At 49.8% G+C, this 15,284-nt stretch overlaps 1 protein-coding gene across 5 annotated transcripts in view; it reads left to right on the top strand.

Moving 5' to 3' along the window:
• The window catches only part of EVA1C (eva-1 homolog C), a 91,703-nt gene that overhangs the window by 32,668 nt on the left and 43,751 nt on the right, over positions 1–15,284 (top strand). For 3 of the 5 annotated variants that reach the window (XM_061134107.1, XM_061134109.1, XM_061134110.1), the window contains exons 2-3: positions 11,311–11,507; positions 14,794–14,917. The exons of 1 other annotated variant lie outside the window; for it this stretch is intronic. In XM_061134107.1, the coding sequence (XP_060990090.1) occupies positions 11,311–11,507; positions 14,794–14,917 (321 nt within the window). The remainder of the gene's footprint in view (positions 1–11,310; positions 11,508–14,793; positions 14,918–15,284) is intronic. One more of the 5 variants, XM_061134108.1, reaches the window with a different exon arrangement.

The raw sequence follows: 15,284 nt of genomic DNA, 5'->3' as shown, positions 1-15,284 counted from the left end.
AGCCACCAGGGAAGCCCTTAGCTCAATGATTCCCTAAATGAGGATTGAAAGTCATGTGGAATGTTGTCAACAGCACCATCACAAATCAGTGAGGTAAATGATAAAACGCTAAAAGTTTTGGTATACTCCTCAAAGACCTAGAAGCTTCCTACTTAACACAAGTCCCAGGTGACAGAATGCCAGAGCATTAGTCAGGGTAGGTTAGCTGCTGAAACCCACAACACAACTGCCAAATCTCGCTTGGACAATGAGGATAAAGCCCTCTCTTCTGCTCATGCTGAGGTCTGGTGGGGCTGGACAAGTCAGGGGCTGTGCTGCATGTGGTCATTCAGGCGCCCGGTTCCTTCCATCCTGGGCTTTCCCCATCTTCTGGGTCTTCAGGGTTTGTCCTTGTCTCTCTCTTTTTAAGAAAACAACCGTTTATTTATTTGTCTGTGCTGGGTCTCAGCCGTGGCACTCAGGATCTCCCTTGCATCACGCGGGCTCACGAGTTGCATCTGGAAGGCTCGGTGTTGTGGCACACGGGCTTCGTTGCTCCGCAGCATGTGGGGTCTTAGTTCCCTAACCAGGACTCAAACTCATGTCCCGTGCTCTGGAGAGCGGACCACCAGGGAGGTCCCTGTCCTCGTCCACTTTGTCTGCCCCGTGTGACGGCAGACGGGACAGAGGGAGTAGGGGTCACATGAGGAGTCTCCAGCGCCCCGCCGTCAAGTCGCCAGCATCATTTCTGCCCTCTTGCTATTAGCCAGGACTTTCCACTGGCCCACTATATCGTCAGGAGACCTGGAAAACTGCCTCTCCCCAGAGCTCGGGAAGAACTGTATTGTCTCTGCCCTGCCTAGACTCTCACTTCACCTCTGTGCTCCGCTGTTTTGTTTCAGGACCGGGATCTGAGTGCCTCACTTAAGAGCAGCATAGCTACCTCTATCATCCCCGGCTTTGATTCCCTCTCAGACATCTAGGAGACCGCCCGATCTCTCTAGTTCTCCTAATTAAGCTCCGGAGTCAACTATTTTGTGCCAAACCTGGCACTGAAGAAGAGACTTAAAGGCTAAACTTGCTTTTTTATCTTAATGCTCTTGGGGGTGCAGTGCCCAGCCCTGAGCCCTTTATCCACTGGGGGCCTTTGCTGCGTCCTCAGACTCACTGACTCATTGCTCTAAAGCTGCGTGGGCCGCCCCCTCCTCATGCTCCAGCCAACTCTAAACACCCTCGCCAACACAAAAGAAAAAAAAAAAATACTCTTTTCTGGAAAAGAACTTCAAACGTGTAGAAACACCTTTGAATATTTGTGAATAAAAGGGTGTAGTCTCTTGTCTAAAGCATTAAGGGACTGCAGGGTGCTGCTTTATTTTAAGAAAATGAGGGGTGGGAGGAGCAAGGACAATACAGTTGAATTCCATTCTCTTCCCAGAAGTAAGGTTGTGAAATTGGCCGCTGGTGATTAGGGGACTTGAGCACGCGGATGTGCAGCCAGGGAGGGATGTATTTACATCCTGAGCTTGGACTGACTCAGGCAACCTCAGCCCTTGGGAAATTTGGACTTTAGTGGAGGGCTTCTGGCTTCAGGGGAAAAAAAGAGGAAGAATCTGAAGCGTGTTTGGTCTCTTCTAAATACTGTGTGTGTTCTCAGTCACTAAGTCATGTCTGAATTTTTGCGACCCCATGGACTGTAGCCCCGCCAGGCTCCTCTGTCCATGGGATTTCCCAGGCAGGAATCCTGGAGTGGGTTGCCATTTCCTCCTCCAGGGGATCTGCCCGACCCAGGATTGGACCCAAGTCTCCTGCATTGGCAGAAGGATTTTTTAGCCCTGAGCTACTAAATATTAGTGGCTTCTTAAACCTTATTTGTTTAAAAGAAGTAAAAAGAGAAAAACAAGAAGGAAGGAGGGGAAGGAAAGAAGGGAGGAAATTTTTCTTTTCCTTCCAAGCTCAGCGGGTGACCTTGCTGACATTTCTGGACATTGCATGAAGGCTGCCACTCGGGCTGTTTTTGAGTTGACCATCTAACCGCTGGGGCTCCGAGCAAAGAGGGCTGGCTAGTCTTGTGATTTGCCTTGCATCAGTGAGAGCGCTGAGTAAATCCATGCTCTTCAAGATTTACCGTGTGGTAGGGACTCATTCCCCTGGTGGTCCAGTGGTTAAGACTTTACCTTCTGCTGCAGGGGGTGTGGTTTCAATTCCTGGTTGGATTCCTGAGAGCCCATATGTCTTGTGGCCAAAGAACCAAAATATAAAACAGAGACAATATTGTAACAAATTGAGTAAAGAATTTAAAAATGGTCTAGACACACACAGAAAAAGGAAATCTTAAAAAAAAAAAAAAAAGATTTACTTTATGATAGTAATACCTTAGTGTCAGGCAGTGGTTTTTGGGTAATGGCAGATATTGTCCCCACCAATTCTGAGAGGGGATGGTCACAGTCACTCACCGTAATCCCAGGCTGGACCCTGGCCTCGGGGCTTTTAATCCTCTGTGCTCCTCCCACTTCCTCCCTGTCCATCCCCCGGCTTCGGGATGAGGAGGTTCCAGCTGTATGGGATTCTGAAATGCCTTCTGAAATTATCTAAGTTAGATCCACCTCTTAGCTCTGACCGTGTTTTACAGACACAGTGGATGTTCCTTTCAGAATGATGTGCTTATCAGTAACCCTCAGATGCTTCATGCAAATAAAAAGTGGGAGTGGGGGGAACTGGTCAAATACGTTTGTGAGATTCCACCTATATGTCCCTCTTCACATCCTAGTACACAGAGGGATCTCTGTGATTTGGAGAAGTCCTGAAGGGCAAGAAGAGTTTGCCTTGGTTTATCGCGCATGTTCCCAGGTTAATTTTGGGTGCATACTTGCTCAGTTGTGTCTGACTCTTGTAACCCCATGAAATGTAGCCCACCAGGCTCCTCTGTCCATGGGATTTCCCAGGCAGGAATACTGGAGTGAGTTGCCATTCCCTTCTCCAGGAGATCTTCCTGATTCAGGGATCGAACCCACGTCTTCTGCATCTCCTGCATGGGCAGATGGGTTCTTTACCACCTGGGAAGCCTTAATTTGGATAGACCCTTCTTTCCCCCCAGCATAACACCTGCTTCTCCCATAGAACACTTTGCCTTCCCGCTCCCCGCCACCCCCGCCCGCCCCGGCTCCCTGATTCTTTGAAAATCGGTCATTTACATTTTGGTCCTTCAGGGCTCCCTGGATTATTTGTGTATAAATGGGTTTTTTCCTTGGAAATGCAATGGGCATGATTATTCCAAAAATGTCTTCCCTGGGTCTTTCTGAAGATGGAGAAGAGCTTCTGTTCTTCTTAGGGGTTCTTTCCCATGAACCTGTCACCCACCTTTAGAAACAGGAAAACATCAAAGCCTTTATCTAAAGTCCTCTAAGATTTGCCCAGCCGAAGCCTCTCTGGACGTGCCTTTGTGGAAGGTGCGAGCTGTGGCCGGGTCTGTAGGAGTTTCTGCTGCCTGCCAGGGAAGAGAGCGGACACCTTCCCACTGCTCCCCCTCCCCCAGTTTAAACAAGGGTCAAGGGAGCATTTCCAGGACATTTCAGATTCCGGGGAGCGATTTCTTAATAGTGTGTGCACTTTTGCCTTCTTTCAGAGTAGTAAATATTTGCCCACAAATAGGCAATCAGACAGTGAAAACACTGGCTGAGAGTATTAACACATAAAGCGTTTTTGACTGACCCAACGTGATGGGGCATTTGATCCATATAGAACTGTTAACAAAAGCTGCATCTTTAGAAAGGATCCCATCTGGGGACTTCCCTGGCAGTCCAGTGGTTAAAATTCTGTGCTTCTAATTCATGGGGCACGGATTTGATCCCTGGTCAGAAAACTAAGACCCCACATGCTATGTGGAGGGGCAAAAAAAAAATAAGAAACAACACCAATTAAACAAAATTAGATTGTTATATTAATTTTTTTTAAAGGATCCCAGCCAAGAAACCAAGGTATGGGGGAAGCTAAGTGCCACAGTCTGAATGTGTATGTACTCCCCACACCCCTCCCCCCCACCCCAACATATTGAAATCCTAACTCCCAAAGGGATGGTGTTAAGTGGTGGGGCCAAGGGTGGAGCTTAAGTCATGAATCGTCATTTAGTCGCCAAGTTGTGTCTGACTCTTTAGGACCACATGGACAGCAGCATGCCAGGCCTCCCTGTCCCTCACCGTCTCCCAGAGTTTGCCAAAGTTTATGTCCATCGAGTGGGTGACGCTATCCAATCATCTCATCCTCTGCCGCCCTTTTCTCCTTTTGCCTTCAGTCTTTCCCAGCTTTTGTGAATGGGATTCACTAATCCCATGAATCTCTTACGGAAGAGACCCATGGAGTGCCCCTGGCCCTTCCACAGTGAGAAGAGGCCATCTGTGAGCCAGGAAATGGCATCTGGGCTCTCCCTGGATCTTGGACCTCCAGCCCCCAGAACTGTGAGAAATGAACACCACTGTTCATAAGCCACCCTGTCTGTGGCTTTCATTAGTGCATCCTGAACCGCATGGGGGCCAAGCCACCTCAGTCCTGTCTGACTCTTTGTGACCCCATGGGCCCCACCAGTCTCCTCTGTCCGTGGGGATTCTCCAGGCTAGAATGCTGCAGTGGGTTACCATTTCCTCCTCTAAGGGATCTTCCCAACCCAGGGATCGAACCCGTGTCTCCTGCATCTCCTACACGGGCAGGTGGGTCCTCTCTAACCCTAGAGGCACCTGGGAGGCCCATCCTGAATGAAGTAAGGTACTCAGTAATGTGTTGACTCAACCTAACACATTGGAAAGAGTGGGCGTGCTCAGTGGGGAAGGTGATTGCACGCTGGAGGGGGCTTTAGGTCATCTGCTCTCTGCCCTTTGTTCAAGGTCAGCCTTGGCAGTGGACTCTTGCTCCCCCACAGTTCCTACCTTTTCCTGTGAGATGTCTGATCCAGAGGGCATCTTCCCAGCTCCTGGGGTCCTCTTTCCCAAGAACCTTTTCCTACACTGACTTCTTACACCCTCTGCCATGGCCATTTCCATCACTTGTAACTGTTCCACCTTGGAATCTGATCAAGCAACTTTTCTGATCAAGCTGTCCTCCCCCTCCAGCTTGCTGGTATAACTGCCCCCACTCTGACCTTGGTGGATCTCAGCAGACCTCTGTTCCCCTGGTCCTCTCCTGTGACCGTCTCTTTCCCTATATTTCTTGGTTTATTTTTTAAAATGTACTTATTGATTTACTTTTTGACTACACTGGATCTTCACCATTCCAAGCGGGCTTTTCTCTAGTTGTGGTGACTGGGGGCTACTCTCTGCTTCCTATTGTGGTGGCTTCTCTTGTTGCAGAACACAGGCTCTAGGTGCTTAGATTTCAGTAGTTCTAGCACATGGGCTTAGTTGACCCTCAGCATGTGAGATCTTCCCGGACCAGGGATCGAACCCATGTCCCCTGCATTGGCAGATGGATTCTTAACCACTGGACCTCCAGTGAAGTCCCGCCTCACCTATATTTAGCTTAGAGCCCACAGTTCATCATTTCAAGCTCTTTCTTGCTAACACTGCCTTTCAAATTTGTCTGATTCTAACCCACAGTGAGAAATGTAATTTAAATATGACCTCGGACTCCTGTGTCTGTGTATTTATACCCACACACATGTACATACATAGGTTCTCTCCCAACCTCAACCCAATCGTAATTATTGAAAAATCTCTCCCTGGTCATCAGTTCTTACGACTAAGCCTCATTTCTCTCCTCACCTCACCAAGTCATTATAAGGGTCATCTGTACAAACTCTTAGTTTCCTCACCCAGCACAGGCTTGGTCTCTTACAGTTCTGGAGGTCAGAAGTCTAAAATCAAGGTGTTAGCAAACCTGCGTCCTTTCGGGGGGCTTCAGGGTACCATCTGCTTCCTTGTCTTTCCCAATTTCTAGATACCGCCTGCATTTTTGGCTCATGGCTGCTTCATTCCAACCTCTAGGTCTATGGCCACACCTCCTTCCTCTGACGCTGACCTTCTTGCCTCCATCTTATAAGGACCTTGGAGTTATATTGGTGTCTCCCAGGTCATCCAAGGTGTCTTGCCATCTCAAGATCTTTAAATTAATCATAACTGCAAAATCCCCTTTGTGATGTAAAGTAACATATTTAGATTCTGTAGACATTTGCGGGGGATTCTTCTGTCTACCAGGTGAGCCATTTGCTTATTTTTTATTTATTCATTTGGCTGCGTGGGGTCTTAGTTGTAGGACTCAGAATCTTTCACTGCAGCCTGCGGATTCTCTAGTTGCGGCTCGTGGGCTCAGTAGTTGTGGCATCTGGGCTTAGTTGCATTGTGGCATGTAGGATTTTAGTTCTCCAACCAGGGATTAAACCCATGTCCTCTGCATTGCAGGGCAGATTCTTAACCACTGGACCACCAGGGAAGTCCTCATTTTCTTAATTTCTGCCCACTTTGAACCTTTTCTAAACAAGCTCCTGTTACCCACTCATCATCCCAAATGCCCCTCACAGTGATCCTTGATGACCCTCATGTTGCTGACAGCAGTGGTAGTTCTAACTGTCCTTCTTTTGATCTCTTAGCAGCTTCTGACACAGCCAATCAGAATGGGGCATAGAAAGCACCTCTGGGGCCCATAAGGTGGGTAGGCAGGTGGGTAGGTCCTCACGAGCTTTTCCTAGATTTCCATTTATTAACTTTCGTAAGGGAATCTCTGACGCAAGAACTGTTAGACCATCAGCTCAGGGTTCTCCTTTCAGGTGGATAATGTCATGCAGAGTCTCAAATTACAGACTACAGGTTTGCATCATGGTAAGCATAGAGTTGGGTTTCCCCGGTGGCTCAGGGGTAAAGAGTCTGCCTGCCAATGCAGGAGATGTGGGCTCAATCCCTGGGCCAGGAAGATCCCCTGGAGAAGGAAATGGCAACCCACTCCAGGATTCTTGCCTGGAAAATTCCATGGACAGAGGAACCTGGCAGGCTGCAGTCCATGGGGTCGCAAAGAGTGGGACATGACTTAGCAGCTAAACAACAACAAGCAGAGTTAGAGATAAAGGCATAGGATAGTTTTAAGGGCTTTTCTTAGACTTTCTTTATTAGTATAAAGTATTGGTCATGAAGCTGCAGGCAAAGGTTTTTTAAACAAACATTTATCTACCAACTAAAACTTGCACAGATCCTAAGTGCATAGCCAGGTGAACTTAGAACACAGTGAAATGCGTAGCCACCCTTCACGTAAAGAAAGAGCTTTGCCAGTTCACATACGCTCCCCCTTATGTCCCCCCCTGGCACCTAACCCTCTCTTCCCTAAGGTCATGCTATCCTGGGGATGCATGGGTGGTTTCTAAACCTTTTCCTTTTTTTTTTTAAACTGCATACAAATGTTTCATATTATCTTATTTTAAAGTTTTAAAAATTCTTTTGACCACACCAAATGGCATGTGGGGTCTCACCTCCCTGACCAGGGCTCAAACCCGTTCCCCCTGCATTGGAAGGGCAGAGTCTTAACCAGTGGACCACCAGGGAAGTCCAGATTTTTTTCCCCTTTTAAATAGACTTTCTTTCTGAGAAGGTTTAGGTTCACAGCGAAATTGAGCAGAAAGTTCAGGAATTTCACCCACAGCTTCCCCCACCATCCCACATCCCCCACACCAGCAGTGCACTTGTCACAACCAGGGAACCTGCTGTGACACCAGATTGCCACCCAGAGTCCGTAGTCCATACTAAGGGTCTCTCTTGATGCTGGACCTCCTTTGATGGTTTCATCGCCCTGCAGTTCCTCTGTGCTCCACCTATTCATCCCTCTCTCCCCCGCAAACCTCTGGCAACCACTTATATTTTCACTGTCTCCATAGTTTCACCTTTTCCTGAATGACATATAGTTGTAATCATGCAGCATGGAGCCTTTTCAAATTGGCTTCTTTCACCGAATCACATACGTCTTATTTCCTCCACGTCTTTTGTGGCTTCATAGCTCATTTCACTTTTTGTTGTTGTTGTTCAGCCACTAAGTCATGTCTGATTCTTTGTGACCCCGTAGACTGCCGCACGCCAAACTCCTCTGTCCTCCACTATCTCCCAGAGTTTGCTCAAGCTTATGTGCGTTGAATCAGCGATGCCATCCAGCCATCTCATTGTCTGCCGCTCTCTTCTCCTCCTGCCCTCAATCTTTTCCATCATCAGGGTCTTTTCCAATGAGTCAGTCTTCACATCAGGTGGCCAAAGTATTGCAGCTTCAGCTTCAGTGTCAGTCCTTCCAATGAATATTGAAGAATGCTTTCCTTTAGGATTGACTGGTTTGATCTCCTTGCAGTCCAAGGACTGAATAATATTCCGCTGCTGGACTTAGGCCTAGGTTTCTGAAGAAGGAATTGGACCGAGTCTAGAGCAAGTTTTACTGCTGAACTTGTAGAGTGTCAGAACTGATGTCTCGGGAAGGAGGCTCCCCTCTCTCCTCAAAGTGCAAGAGGGCCGGAAAGGCCTCCCGTTAATCAATTCTGTGCATCGAGCTTATGTCTCCAGAACATCACTCTCAGGATATGAAGATGGTAGCAGGGAGGCTCTGGCCATTGCTCTGCATCCAGCTGATGCAAACAGTCCCATGGAGATCAAGTTTGTTTCCTGAAGACAAACTATTAACACATGACAAATTGGATGATGAAAGGTGATAGTCCGAACACAGCAGAAGTTTTCTTTCTCACTCACATGACAGGCTGTGCAGCAAGCAGCAACTCACTTCATCAATCTGGGAATCAGGCCCCTTTGGTCTTGTGGCTCAATCTGCCCCAGGGCCTTAACATCACCTTCATTTAGCCAGAGTAACACATGGCCTTTCAGACAGATCATAAACACTAAGCTGAGATCATGCTCCCAGAACTGATTTAAGATTTCAGCCAGCTGAGCATCCCCATGAAGGATGGGGTATGATTGACAAGAACATTTTATTGACAAAGTCGAAGAGACCCAAGGATGATAGTACCAGCCTGGGAAGCTTCAGGGTGGGTACTGGCCTGGGGGCAGCCTCAGAACCACCCTGAGTTCCCTGGATCCTAAGACCTCACAAAGAATCTTGCATAAATCATGGCCTCATCAGGGCCCACCTGTGCATCCTACAGGATGACACTGACCTGGGGCCCCAGGACCACCAAGGGATCTCTGCCTGGTCCCTCTCAGTGCCCTGAGGGGTTCACCTTATAAGCAACAACATTCCAACAAGCAGGGTCCTGACTCACAATGCATGCGTGCATGCTAAATCATTTCAGTCGTGTCCAACTCTTTGCGATCCTATGGACCGCAGCCCACCAGGCTCCTCTGTCCATGGGATTCTCCAGACAAAGATACCGGAGTGGGTTGCCGTGCCCTCCTCCAGGGAATCTTCCTGACCCAGGGGTCAAACCCACGTCTCTTACATTTACTGCATTGGCAAGCGGGTTCCCAGGTTAATGTCACCTGGGAAGCCCTGACTCACAGGCCTGCTGCTAAACAGCAGTTTCGCTGCTCAAAGCTAGACTTCGCTTCTCGGGGTGGCTGATTCCTTGGCCGATCTTATGATGGTGGTTGTGGGTGGGAAGGAAAAAAGGAATTACAGCCGGACACCTAAGGGCTGGGTGCAGAGCGCCGGGGAGGGCACCCGGTCCTCGCTTTCAATGGGCAGGTGTGCTTCGGCAGGTGAGCCCATCTAGGCAGAGCACCTCAGTCCCTTCTCTGCGACCGTCAGGGGAGCCCAGGGACCTGGAGTGGGCACCGTTTGTCAAGCATGACAGTTCAGAGAGAATTTTGAAACCCAAGCAGGAGCAGCTTGAGCACAGCCCGTCCCTGTGGGGACTGGGGTGCCTGGAGGCCGCCTTCCTCCACACCCCTCCTCCCCTCGAAGGCCGACGCTGCCAAAGCGTCTCCTACACACCTCCCCAGAAAGTCCCTGGCTTCCCTCCCAGCCGCCTCGCGATTGACCTCATGAGGTGTGAGAAGGAGGAAAGGAATCTGCATCTCAGATGAGCCTTCCTTCCTCCTTTCTGAGAAAACATCCAGGCCGCTAGTGCCTGCCAGGCCGTCCATAGCTCCTCCGAGCCCAGGGCCTTCTCGACTCAGCCAGCCTCGCTGCAGGTGTGGTGACAGGGAGCCGGTATAAATCTCCTGGGGCTGCTATAACCAATGACTGAACTCGGATGACTGAAGACAGTAGAAATACATTCTCTCATAGTTCTGGAGGCCAGAAGTCTAGATCAGGTGTCAGCAGGGTCGTGCTGTCTTCATAGTTTCTCAGGAAGAATCTTTTCTGGGACTTCCCTGGTGGTCTGGGAGTTAAGACTCTTCCATTGCAGGTGACACAGGTTTGATCCCTGGTCAGGGAACTAAGATCCCACAGACTGTGCAGCACAGCACCCCCCCAAAAAAAAATATATATATATACACACACACACACATATATACATATATATTATATATAATATATGTATTTTTTAACTAAAAAAAAAAAAGAATCTTTCCTACTGTCTTCCAGCTCCCATTGATTCCTGGCCACCCTGGAGATTCTTGGCTTGCAAAGACATCACTGTAGTCTTTACATGACTGCTGCCCTGTGTCTCTTCTCTTCTCATCAGGACACCAGTCATATAGGATTCAGGGACCTTCTCACTCCTGATCTCAGCTTAACTAATTACATCTGCCGTGACCCTATGTCCAAACAAGGTCACATTCTGAGGTCCCTGGTGAAGGTCAGTTTGGGGGGAGACACTATTGGACCCATAACCGAATCACACCATCCCCTCTCCCCTCCCTTCAGAGAAGTCCCTTACCCTAGGCAGGATGCCTGCCTTGCTTTCTTCTCCAGGACGGAGGCTGGCCCAGGACTGGTTTCCTAAAATAAAACGGGCATCCCCCCGCTCCAGGAAGGCCTGGCCCAGCTAGTGGGGGATCAGAGAAGCCAAGTCTCCCCTAGGACAGGCATTTACATGCCCCAGGGACACCCACTCGCATTTCTTCCTACGTTATAGAGATGCTTCAGGACTTCTTGCCTCCTGGCCAGCCCTTCAGTGCTTCCTGGAGGGAACACGCTCTCGGAGCCTTGCCACGGGCCAGCCCAGACCCAGGGCTCCAGCCCAGACAGAAAAGCCGGCTCCCTTTCGGGCCCCCAGCTCTGTCTGATATCGTGTCCTGGGGAGCAAGGGAGGAAGCCCCGCCCATAGCACAGAAAGCCCCGCCCACAACGGAGAAAGCTCCGCCCACACCTTCCTCACTGCCCAGCCCCCGCCCCAGGGGAGCCGAGGTCCTCCCGCTCTGAAATCCATGAAGGAGTGGTGAACTCCTATACATACCCCTTGTAACCCAGCTGAATATTTTCCAGGTTACCTAACCAAACTCCTGCAAAACCACACCGCCTATGCCTGTGACGGGGACCATTTGAATCTGCAGTGTCCTCGGCATTCCACGATAAGTGTCCAGTCGGCATTTTATGGGCAAGATTACCAAAAGTGTAGTCCGCAGCAGCCTGCCTCCCAGAGGGAAGACAGCCTAACCTGTGTGGTGCCCACCACACTGCAGGTATTGCCTTTCCTAAGATGTTCTAAGATGACAAAATGGTTTTCTCTTTCTCTGCCTCTGCCTGTCTGTCCCTCTCTCTGTGTATATACTTGTGATTCCACAGTTCACTCCAAGCAAACCTGATCCCTGAAAATCTCCATGTAGACAGATCACGAATTTGGCAAGTGAGCTAGTCTTTGCTTCTGAGTCTATATAGAATGCCTACTTATTGGAGCCCTCCCTTAATACATTTGCAGAATGAATTTATTCAAAGGCATGCTGCTCCCTGCAATAAAGCTAAGTCATACCATTATGCTGGGTTTCAACCTCGAGGCTTAACATCTCTCATCAGCCCCTCTACCCCCTACCCCACCCCCAGGAGATGAGGGAAGGCCATGCCTGCTTCAGTAGAAACCACAAGGCAGACATCAGAGGTCATGGTCAGATTCTTAGAGAATGCACTCAAGGAAGAGAAATATCAATAATTATCTTTGTTATTTTTTATGGGTTGCTTCTCCAGTTGTAGATAATCGTGTTATTCTGGTTTGGATCTATGTTGAGCAGTCTCTGCTGGTTTATTCTTGATAGTACCAGGAATTGGAGGTGGAGGCGGGGAGCTGACTCATTCTTTTTTTGATTGGCATTGGGGAAATACTTGGTCTACGAGGAGGTCAAAACAAATGTATTCTGTAACAGCGTACAGAAAACCTGAAAGAACTCTTTTGGCCAACCCCAGTATCCATGATTCGACTATTCTTGCTTTCAGTTATCCAAACAACCTCCATTCTGCTTTCCTGGCCCCTCAACATCAACCTAGTTGGCCAAGGTTATGGAGTCACTTGGGTTTGGATTTTTTTTTTTTAATGACTCTGAAGTTCCCTATGAATCCGTTGACATCAAGGCGGTTAGAATAGTTGGTGAATTAGATGTCAGCTTGATTTTTGTCGGTTGTGAGAAATGAGGGTAACGGTAAACTTCCGAAGAGGACTGAGGAGAAATGGAATCAGCCTCAACACGGGCGCAGCTCTCCGTGAGGCTGGAAGAGGAGAAGCAAGCCTAATGTGATAACCTAAGGGTTTTTCTGTTGCCTGGACTATTTATTGCCTCATGCCAAGCGCTGTAGTATGTGGGTGGTCACGTGATTGGTGAAGACACCCACCGAGAAACCACATAAATGTGTTTGAATGAATCCCCTGGTTTCCACACCCTGAGGAGAGACAACATGCTTCTTCTGGAGAGGAGCGGTTCCTTTCCTTGCCTGCCCCACCCTCCAGCCCTCCCCCATGCCCTAAGAACGTCCCGTTCCTCAGCCCGAGCCCACCTGCCTGGTGTCAGGCTCTCCCCTCAGCCCGAGCCCACCTGCCTGGTGTCAGGCTCTCCCCTCAGCCCGAGCCCACCTGCCTGGTGTCAGGCTCTCCCCTCAGCCCGAGCCCACCTGCCTGGTGTCAGGCTCTCCCCTCAGCCCGAGCCCACCTGCCTGGTGTCAGGCTCTCCCCTCAGCCCGAGCCCACCTGCCTGGTGTCAGGCTCTCCCCTGGGCTTGTGAAGAACAGTGGCCAGTGCCTCCAGGGCGGAAGTGCCTGCTTGGGGAGGCGTGGGCTCCTGGCACACGCGGGCGCCAACCTCATCCTCCGATCAGGGCGCCTGCCTCTGCCAGGCAGCCCCGAGGGAAGAGGATGTTCCCGTAACCAGGCGGACGACTCAGCATTTGTAAACACGGCCCGGATGTTGTTTGGAGAGCTCGTTTGCCAGAAGCGTCCCTGCGCGCTGCTCTTTTTCCTCCAGAGGTTAAGAGATTCTTTCCTCTGTCTTTTAACCTGTGTTTGAGAGCTGACGCAAGGGGCTTCCTCAGAGGGCGGTTGCCCGACGTAGGAGGGAACGGGTTGACGTCTGCCCATCCCATGTCATCCCATGACTAAATGGCTACAGCGTCTCTCAGCTCTGACACACTTCGGAAAGAGCGCTGCCTTGGGTCCCGTGGTTGTAACACAAGGAGCCATGCAAGGGCTGATGATTCCCTCAGCCAAGGAATATGCACCATCCTTTGGGGGTCCTTGGGGGTTTCCCTGGGCATTTTTCCTGATTTTATGCATAACTGTGAGGTCCCTAAGGTGACAGAGAATACCCAGTAGGGCCAGCATCCTTCACAGAGATATTCCATGGGCTACCGTGAAAACATGGAGACTCTAGACAGGCTTGTGAATCGGCACTAAATTCAGTCCAACAGGAATAAGTAGATTCTTGGGAGCGTTTTTCCTGTTCTTGGCGTGGAGGACCTCTGTATTCATGATGGGAGAGGGGGGTCCTGATCCATGTGGAAACTGAGAGGGCGGCAGTGGGATGGGGGCCCACCTGTGACCCAGTGGTGGGTGGTCCCCGAGCTTGCCCAGAGCAGACTCGCTCACAAAGGTGTGATCAGCCTGGGAAAGGTCAGGAGAGGTTTGAGGGAAAGCGTTTAAAGCCAGCTCAACAGCAAGCCTGAGTGTTCGCTGGGTGGGATACCACCCAGAAGTGGGTGGGTACTGTGTCCTTGAGGTTGGTGAGGGTGAGGATCAACTTTTTAATTTTCATGTGTTGACCTGCATTTGGGTCGGGGTTTCCAAAAACTGCAAGTGAAAGTGTTAGTTGCTCAGTCGTGTCTGCCTCTTTGTGATCCCATGGACTGTGGCCTTCCAGACTCCTCTGTCCATGGGATTCTCCAGGCAAGAATACTGGAGTGGGTAGCCATTTCCTTCCCCAGGGGATCTTCCCAACCCAGGGATTGAACCCAGGTCACCTGCCTTGCAGGTGGATTCTTTTACCATCTGAGCCACCAAGGAAGCCCAGAAGTCTTCCAAATGCTGACCGTTCCTGTGACCCATGTTGGGTGTTTCTAAGGATGCGTAGCTGTGATTGTTTCACACAGCAGTGGTGGGTAGGGGTGGACATCTGCGTTTCTTCCAGTCCACAGTCTCTGGTACCTTGATATGGCTTATGTCCCCAGGAGCCACCACAATGTCACTCTTTTGCTAGAACTTCAGTAGTGGTGCCAGGCAAGGCTAATTGGAGACTGGTTTTCTGTGGGAGGCCTGGCACTGTTGGAGCAGATATTCTTTTGTGAGGAGTGATGGGGAGACAGAGAGCCAATCTGATCAGTCCTGTGTGGGTGTGTCCGTCTTAGACTCAGCTGATACCAGCGTGAAGGCTTTAAGTGTGAGCCCCAGGCCAGGCAGGCAGGCGGCCCTCCCTCCAGAGCAGCTCAGGTGTGGGGTCCCGCAGACGCTGCGTGTGGTTCTCAAGCCTGTCCCTTTTCTACCCCCTCCTTTTAGAAGGTGCTGGACGAGTGTCAGAACCAGCGGGCCTGCCACCTCCTGGTCAATAGCCGTGTTTTTGGACCTGACCTTTGTCCAGGAAGCAGTAAATACCTCCTGGTCTCCTTTAAATGCCAACCTAGTAAGTAACTGCTGAGGGGGACAGAGTGTGTGGGGGGTGTGGGCTCTCGGTTTCATTCATAGCCTGATGAAAATGCTCCGCCAGTGGACCAGTTGGCATTCGTCCCACTTTGAAACTCTTATTAATAGAAATGCCAAAAAAAAAAAAAAAAGAAATGCCAGGGTCCCAGCCTCATGTGTAGGCAAACTTATCTGTGTATGTTCTTGCAACCCCCTGAGTTTTTTGCTTTTTAATTCTTTTATTTATTTAGCTGTGCTGGGGTCTTCGTTACTGCATGCGGGCTTTTTTTTTTTGCTGCATGCAGGCTTTCTCTAGTTGAGGGGAACAGGGGGCTACTCTTCAATTCAGGGCACTGGCTTCTCGTTGC

Source organism: Dama dama, chromosome 31 (assembly GCF_033118175.1).
Source record: "Dama dama isolate Ldn47 chromosome 31, ASM3311817v1, whole genome shotgun sequence".
Lineage (NCBI taxonomy): Eukaryota > Metazoa > Chordata > Mammalia > Artiodactyla > Cervidae > Dama > Dama dama.
The sequence above is the reverse complement of the archived record's forward strand: the minus strand, read 5'-3'. Positions and strand labels throughout refer to the sequence as shown.